This window comes from Cryptomeria japonica, chromosome 9 (assembly GCF_030272615.1).
Source record: "Cryptomeria japonica chromosome 9, Sugi_1.0, whole genome shotgun sequence".
Classification (NCBI taxonomy): Eukaryota; Viridiplantae; Streptophyta; class Pinopsida; order Cupressales; family Cupressaceae; genus Cryptomeria; species Cryptomeria japonica.
Genome location: NC_081413.1, coordinates 582,500,951 through 582,510,035, shown reverse-complemented (window position 1 = coordinate 582,510,035; position 9,085 = coordinate 582,500,951). Strand labels below are relative to the sequence as shown.

The window sequence follows — 9,085 nt, the reverse complement described above, 5'->3', positions numbered from 1 at the left end:
ATCCAAACCAAACATGGCATGGCTCAATTTCCCTGCAGTGGAGCTGGGTTTTTCGCTCATCTTCCTCTGGATGATATACAGATTTCTGACAGCAAGCAAGAGAAACAAAGGAAAGTTGGGATTTGATCTTCGCCAGCAGACCAGCTACATCGGGGGCCAAGTACCTGGGGTACGAGCGCAGAGACGTTGCGCTGGCCCCCTATGAAAGTACTTGCGGCAGATGAGAAAGTTGTGCACAATGGAATTACTGACGACCAAGAGAACGGAGTCATGCAGGTGGGTAAGAGAAGAAGAGGCGACAGCCATGGTGAGATCTGTGTGGGAAGGAAGTGAGAAGGGCATGCGTTCCGTCGAACTGCGGAATCTCATCTCCACCGTCTCACTCAACACTATCTGCAGAATGTTTGCAGGCAGAAGATACTCCGAACTGAGGGGAGGCGAATCGTTTTTAGAGATAATGACTGAAATTATGCATCTGTTGGGAGTAATTATTGTGGGGGACTGCATTCCCTCTCTTTCCTTTCTTGATTTGCAAGGCTACCACCGCCATATGAAGGCCGTTCATAAAGCATACAATGCGTTTGCCGAGAAGCTGATCGATGAGCGCGCTGAGCTGAGGAGGAGGAGGAGTAAAAGGTCGGACAATCCGGACCTTTTGGACGTGATGCTGGACATGGGTCAGAGCGAAAGTCCCAAGATTCAAGTCTCTCGCCTTTCAATCAAAGCAATCATCTTGGTCGGTTCAGTTTCAATAATTGCCATTGCTAGTTCAATGTTAGGATTTGTTCTTTTTCTCTAGTCAAATTGTGAAATTACAATTTTCTGCTACGATCTCACTAACCAACGAGTTCAATGCTTTCACAGGATATGCTACTTGCTGGAGTAGACACATCTCTTATAACTACAGAATGGGCGATGACTGAGCTGCTGAGAAACCCTAAAGTAATGGCAAGGGCGCAACAAGAGATTGAATTGCAGGTTGGGAGAGATTGCATTGTAAGGGAGAGTGATCTTGTAAACTTAGATTACTTACGGTGTGTGATGAAGGAAACATTTCGATTACATCCAGTAGGGGCCTTTATGGTGCCACAGGAATCCACAGAGGGTTGCAATGTGGGAGTATATGACATTCCACCAAAAACAAGGTTGCTTGTGAATGTTTGGGCAATGGGAAGGGATGATTGTATTTGGAAAGATCCTTTAGAATTCAAGCCTGAAAGATTTATTGGGTCAAGCATAGATCTGAAAGGCCAACACTTTGAATTGTTGCCATTCAGAGCAGGGAGGAGGGGATGCCCCGGAATGTCCATGGGGAGTTCCGTTGTTCACTTGGCTGTGGCTCAGCTCATACATTGCTTTGAGTGGAGTGTGAAGGGTGAGGTGAATAGGGAAGAAGAGTTTGGTATGAGTTTCCTCTTTCTGCTCTCACCACTGAAGGGCCACCATAGCCTTGGATAGAGTTGAGAGATAAACTATTAATATAGACAATAAAACCCATCCCACCGCTGTAACTGGGAATATAGGTTATCACTGCCATCTAGTAGTTGGCGAATACTTCCTTTCCAGTACGGAATATTAATATCAAAAATAAATTAGATATATGTGATTAAAACTAATTTATTTAATGTACTTAAAGAATTATGAATTGGCATTCACATTATTTTGAAGATAACATAAACAAATGGCGGATGTTGATTTTTATTTGTTTTTAAAAGCAGAATTGAAATATTATTTTATAATTTATTTTATTTGGAAAATTTGTTTAATTTGATCTTAAGTAGTTGATTATATAATTGTTTTCTATGATTTTCTTACGAAAATATTTGATAATTGTTCTAAAAGAGCTTTGATTAACCATTATAAATAAGTTAAAGTATTGCCTATATTAATTGAGAAAGAAAGAGCAATATTACATGTTACACATGTAACATGTGGTAAAGAGTAAAATAAGTTTTAGTTGTTTTAAAAGATATTTTCTTAAATATTGTGAATAATTTAGATTAATTTTTATATTAAGTGAAAAATTTTTGAGCAATATTACATGTTATAATAAAGAGTACAATAATTTCTAGTAAATGTTCTTTTTAACTATAGTGGGTTGAACAACTATTTTGGATGTCTTCGAAAATTGATAAGTTCAAATTAGAAACTAATCTACCATTTTGAAAGAAATTTTTCTTTTAGGAGTTTCATAATGTATTAGAGCTTCTTTTCATCTTGAGATTCTTGTTGAGATGAATGATATAATATGTAATTTATAATGCATGAATTAAACATAAACTAGTATATATATTATTATATATATAAATTAAGCTGACATTTATGGAGGCTTTAATTTTTAAGCAATAAAATTAAGTTATTGAAATAATAGAACAATTAAAGCCTCCATATCTGTCGGTTTCAGTTATTGAAAGAACCAGGAAAGAAAACCATCAAACCCACAAAATCCCATGCATCCAATACATATATCTTGAGGGAGATCAAAATTTCCCCATGGGATGAATAATAATAATAATAATACTTTTCTAAATTTAATAATATTTTTTATTTAAATTATTTAAATCAATTTAGAGGGAAATTAATAATTTATTTAACCTAAATAATTGAATTTTATTAAGATTACTTCAGCATTTATTAAAAAAACAATTTGACCTTTAGTAAAGGTAAACCCAAATTAAAACATAATCATTACAAAACTTTAATGTTGATTTCTTTCTGATATTTAATTATTATTTACTTCTACTTGTAAATTCTCTTAGGTAAATCAATGTGAAAAGGAGACCATTTATATGTTTCTTCACTTTCTATTAGTATCTACTAGCAATGGAATGATCATCCAAGTTTGTAGCGTAGTTGAATTCAACAATCTCGCGATTATTTGAATGATTTCTCATCTAGTAAAATCTTTCCTTACAACAAAAACCTCTTCCCAATGGATAGTATGAATTTTCAACATATATTTGATTCCATGAATATGATTTTTACTCATAAATTTCAATATAGCATCGACTCTTCTAGTATTGTCCAAGAAAGATTATTAGCTAATTGTTGTTACAATATCTCTTATAATAGAAATTTCAATCCAAGCTGGAGTACTTGCATTTGATTTGTCATATACATGTGGAAATTGAAATCAAAATCTTTTATCCGTTTTGAGCAACAATAGATATTATGGATACCATCTCTATGCATTTACAATACCTTGGGAAAAGGATGTCTTTCCAACTGTTGCATACCAATTTCATTCTTAGAAATGTTTTGTAGACAATTTTCTTATAATCATTAACAATAACTATTCTGGTAGGTCTTCCCACATGCATTTGGGTTTTTTATCCTCCATCAAATCAAACTTGCATCATGTTAACATATTCAAATGTTGATGGTTAGAGAAATTTAATTTTAATAGATGCTATGCAAATTAAGATTAAAGTTAGAGTAGTGGTACTTTCATTGTTTAAGTTTTTATTAGTATTTACAATAGTGACAGGGTTAGAATTAAGTTAGTTATAATAAAATACCTTTTAAAAAATTCAAAATATAAAATTATACACAAGAATGATCAAGTAAAACATTTCTGTGGTGATTATATATTTGTTCAATCTACATGTATGGTTTGTAATGTTATATGATTACAATATTTGCAGGTTTGAATAATAATTTATGGATCAAAGTATGTAAATATTTTATAAAAATTATAAAATATTTATGGAAATATAGTAAATGATGTTGCTTCTAAATGTTGTAGTTTTTTCTCTTCATCTTTTTTGAAAATATTGATGAGTTAATTTATAAATCACAACCTCTTAGTAAGACTCATACAATGGAATTTTGAAACTATATTCTATTTTTAAAAATAAAAATTGAAAAAATATTGTTGCATGCATTAGATAATGGTGAGCATATTTACATTCTTCTGCGATATTAAATCCCAATTTATTGTAACCTTTAAACTTTAGTTCTTGAATACGATAAAAAAGTTAAAAATAATACCTCTCAAATATATAATTGATATCAATAGTGTTTTAATTTGAAGATGAGATAAGTATTGAATGACAAATATTTAAGATATCAATTTTTTAAAAAATTCGACTAAAAGTAATGAGAACTTAAATCCCACTTTTGGTACTTTATTCTATTTAAAGTCACTATCATTTGTAGTCTAGATAGAATTTATCCGACTCAAATCTTTAGTTGTAGTGTCGATGATGTCAAACCAATACAGGTGCTCAAAGGTGCATTGGTGCAGATGCTAGGTGTCAGTGTCTTCATTTCTTTTTGGATAGAATTTACAAATTATTTGCCTCCATGTTGGAATTTGTTCTCTGACAATCTTAGGTATGCATTCAAAAGATGGTATATTTAAAAAAACTCCTTGTGGGTCCCATCTATCTATGAGTTGTTGATTCCATATAGTGTGCAATTGAGATGCAAATTGCATACAAAATAGTTGAACATGATAGTTTAGTTTTGATGGGCCAATAGTACTCATATGTGGTCCTCTAAGCATTGTTGTTAAAGAAAGTGACCCATTTTCTTCAAATATAGTTTAATAATTGATTTCAGGTCTCATTGGAGGTGACTCAAACTAAACTTCTCTTGAAACAAATTGTACATCTAATGGATCACAATTTTCACAACTGATTAAATATGTGATTTTAGGATCTCTGTAGAATTGATCAGAATTTATAAGAGCTGGTGGTCGAAAAGTAATTAAGCCTCTCTCTTGTAGGAATATTTTGGAAGACAAAAAGGCAGTTCTTTCTGCATTATGGATCATTTGAAGATCATTATGTTCAAACATGTGATCAATTGTAATGGTCCTATGAGGTAACATATTTATTTTGTTGAATTCTAAACCTTGCTATGCAATACAATTGTATTTTATTGAAATTAATTTAGTTTCGACACCTTACATCTAAAAATTCCAGTGGCATAGTAAATAATGGTATATAAAAATAATAGATAGTGATATACATGTAATCAATTGTGACATAACCATATAGATGTAATATATTTGAATAAATTAAGCTTGATAAAAACAAACACTAAAAGATTATTGTATATTGACATGAGGTAAATAAATTTAATTTTTATTACATAAAAAATAGTCTGCTTATGCTAATATGTTACAATAATTTATTTCCAAAGCTTTCAATCTATTTTCTTCATTTTTTATGTTTTTCAACTTGTTTTACCCTTTTCATTTTTTTATATCGATCATATGTAAATGGTGGCATTAATCGTACTCCTTATAAGGACTTTACATGAGAGATATCTACAAATGTCATTCATGTTCTTTTAGTTGGACCTATATCAATTGGGGCTTTTTCAAGTGTTAGACCTTGTGATTTGTGTATTGTCATTGCCCAAGACAATCTCAGTGGTATCTAGGTTTTAGATCCTCTATGTGTTGCACTAATAGGAATGGTTTGTGGGTTTTGAGCATCGAGCGATATTCCAGAGTAAGTATCAAACTTAACCATTACATATGTTGATGGTTCTCGTGGCATACTTCCAGGTTTGTATACAATGTTTTTAACATATCCTAAAGCTCCATTTATAAGACTCACTTCTATCCATAGATGAGAAGTTAACATTACTCTTGCATTCTTCGAGATCAGCAATTCCATATCAAGTTCATCATGCAAACATCCTTCCATTGCACTAAGATTTCAATATTTTGTTGCAACACTACGTGCCACGAGTTCTTTTAGTAAATATAATTTTTTTTGTTATGATTGTGAACTTTATCAGATGTGGAGAGTAAATTAACATTATTGTCAAAATCTTCATTCATTACTATAGTGAGATTATTGTTTGTTCTTGACATTAAAAACATCCAATCATTAATAGTAGGGTGTGCTTCTCTCATGTTTGTCAATAGTTCACGAAATTGCTTTTGCTATATATCTTCTGCATCCTATCTAAATATTTTTTCCAATGTTACCACAATTTTGAAGTCTTCCCACAATATTTTGCTCATATGTTGCTATCATATGCTAGCATGTCTCTAACTGGAGGCAATTGATTTAGATCTCCAACTAAAATCACAGAAATACTTGGAAAGAAATGAAAAATACTATTGGTTATTTTATAAATTGACTGTTTAAAAATTTTATACATATAATTTTCATTTAGTATTATGCAATGAAATTTTAATAATAGTGAATTCCAATTGTGCATTTACCTCCAAAGTTTAGATTATGATTTTTTGGGAATGCTTGAGGAAGTCCACAATCTACATTCTCCAATAATTTCTCTGCAATGAAGCTCATTTCATCGATCAATATGTATTTGACATGAGACATTTCTTCTTGAAAATGTATTAATCTTGGTCCTTCTAGCTCACTAAAATCTTTTTATTGGAATTCTCAACTTTGAATGAATTGTGGATGCGCTTATGTTGAATGTTGCAACTTTGGTTGGTGCAAGCAGTAAAAGGGGAGATTGATTAGGCATGGTTGCATTTTTTAGAGATTTACAGATTGCACCAATGAGATATGACTTTCCTATTTTTTGTTGTTCCTTGAAATATCATATAAAAGGGTGTCACATTTTTATCCATAGAATAGTGTGACATAATAATCCATAATGTTTTTTCTTATTTTCCACTGAGGCTTTTATAATCGATATGTTGTTGTACATCATTGCATATATGGAATCCATTATCTATCATTGTATTGATGAAGTTGATGAAGTGAGATTTGTATTCATCACCTTGACATCGAAAAGACCAATTCGTTTGCCTATCAATATCTCTTCTTCCCAACATATCTATTTCAGAAACTTACATTAAATGACCATGATGTAATCTAGAAATAATTTCTCAATCATACTCTACAGTGTTTCCATGAACAAATTCATTTTCTTCAGTTTTTGAATCACAACATTCTCATTATTTTCTACATTACTTGTTTGCTCCACATGTCATGGATTATAATTAAATATTTCCTAATTTGATATTATGGAGTTAGTGTCATCACCAATATCTATTCTTATGTCACTGAAAGGTTTGTAGAGTAATAATTGTGAAAAAAAAAATCAACAAATTTTTCCTCACCTTACATTTGTTATCACTTTTTTGTCTATTATTATAAATCCATGATCTAGCTCCATAAATTATTGTGACAACTTCCATAGATAATTGCCTTGTTCTATATCCATCGATGAATGATTTCATTTGTTCTTCATTTTCCTCTCCATCATTTATAGCCATAGGTTCGAATACTTCACGTGACATACAGATTAACAACTGGTCTACTACTTTCAACAAGTGGAAGTTCTAACATCATTGATGATTGCCTAGAAGCAGAGGCCATGTTTGTAAGTTGTAACTATAATTATCCCATATTATGTAAGATAGTATTCAAGACAAGATTAGAGGGCGGAGGAGTTGGAGGTGTGCCATAAGTGCTAGCACCTCCACCGATACCTCCAAGTGGACTAGCACCACTACAAGATGTAGTACTAGTACTGACCATACAAATATGAGTTGTGATAGAGGCAGAGATCGAGCTACTTGACATACCTGTGTAACCCAAGAGAGTGGATGAGGAATTGATGCTAAGAAAAGTAGAATCCACCATATGCACATTCAACCCCGATATGTCAATGTCAATATGAGAAATAGAGGTGTCAAAAATGGTTCTCATGAGGGGGTGCATCTGCCATGGGTACATGGCTTTTAACAAACATGGATAATAACCTTGACATCTCTAAACATTTCTTATATCAAATGTGCATGTCTCTTAGAGTGTTAATCACATTCCCAGCTTGAGGGAGGACATTGTCCCGATTAAAGGAACCCTTCAAAATATCTTAATGTTCTCCTCTAGAGAAGGAATCCAATCAAAGTCAATAGTCACAACAAAGTCATGGTCAGTGATAGGAGGAGAAAGAGATAGAGAGCTCATCGGGGACTCAGTCTAATAGCTAGCATTCAATGAGTCTCCCATAAAAGGAATATGGAGAGGATGAGAGGTGAAAAGAATGTTTGGGTTAGATAGAGGATCTATGATCATTGCATCAGGTAGAGGAGGACTACAATGATGAGGTAGGAAACTCCATCTAGATGTCCTTCTGACAATGAATCTTATGGCACTATGGGTTCTAAAGCTCATAAACAAGCCTCGCGACACTGAGACCACAATGTAAAGGCACGAAGGGTTTCCTCTTCTAATAAATATTTCTAAATGGAAAGATAAAGAAAAATAAATAAAAATGCTCAAAATGGAGATGCAAGCTATGCTCTCTTTTTTTTAATATTTTAGATAAATGCAATTAACTAGAATATAAATATACAATACAAAAAGGAAACTAGCTTCAGGTTAGGTTAACCAAAATGTAGTGGAGCAAATTTGTTACCTCAAGGATGATGGACCCTGGAGAACAATTTGACCCTCCAGTACCCCCTCTATACTAGGATGAATGGTGAGCCAAGGGATACTAGATAACAAAGGTAGGCTAATACAAGATAGACAAATCCCCTAGACAACCCTAACAAATATTTATGGACAAGACTAGTGTGTGTATCTGAGACTACAACATGATGTGCTAGTGTCTTGTATGGATAGAAATAGAGAGTCATATAGGACACTAAATGTCCATTAAGATGCACAAAAGGTAAAATAACTAAATGATATGAAAAATGTAGATATCATAAATAAAATAAAAGGACAAAGGGTGAGGCAAAGGATGAACAGACAAGAGGTCCAAGCTATGAGGCCTCCTGCTAAGTGAGATCCTTACAAACACAAACCTCCACACATGCAAAGGAGGAAAATGTCGAGGGTTGTGTTTTGGAGTCTACCTCAATCAAACCCCCATTTTCGCTTTTCTACCTCTACGTATAACATAGTAAATTCAACAAGAAAAGAGAGATGAAGGAAATATAGATTAAATGAAAATGCATAAAACAATACGAGAGAGAGACAGAGAGAAAAAGAGATAACTCGGCCATGAAGCTCAAAAGAATATGCTTTAAAAATGTTGGGTGTTCTCTAAGATTGTAACAATGGAAGACTTATGAAAACCTATTAATATTGCTCAAGAATTTCCAAGAGCTTCCACCTACAAGAAATAATCT

At 32.7% G+C, this 9,085-nt stretch overlaps 1 protein-coding gene across 1 annotated transcript; it reads left to right on the top strand.

The window, feature by feature from the left end:
- Positions 1-238: 238 nt before the first annotated feature.
- LOC131858525 (cytochrome P450 71AU50-like) lies at positions 239-1,458 on the top strand. Its single transcript, XM_059211785.1, has 2 exons — positions 239-736; positions 865-1,458. The coding sequence occupies exons 1-2, from the start codon at positions 239-241 to the stop codon at positions 1,456-1,458; spliced, it is 1,092 nt and encodes a 363-aa protein (XP_059067768.1).
- Positions 1,459-9,085: the final 7,627 nt, after the last annotated feature.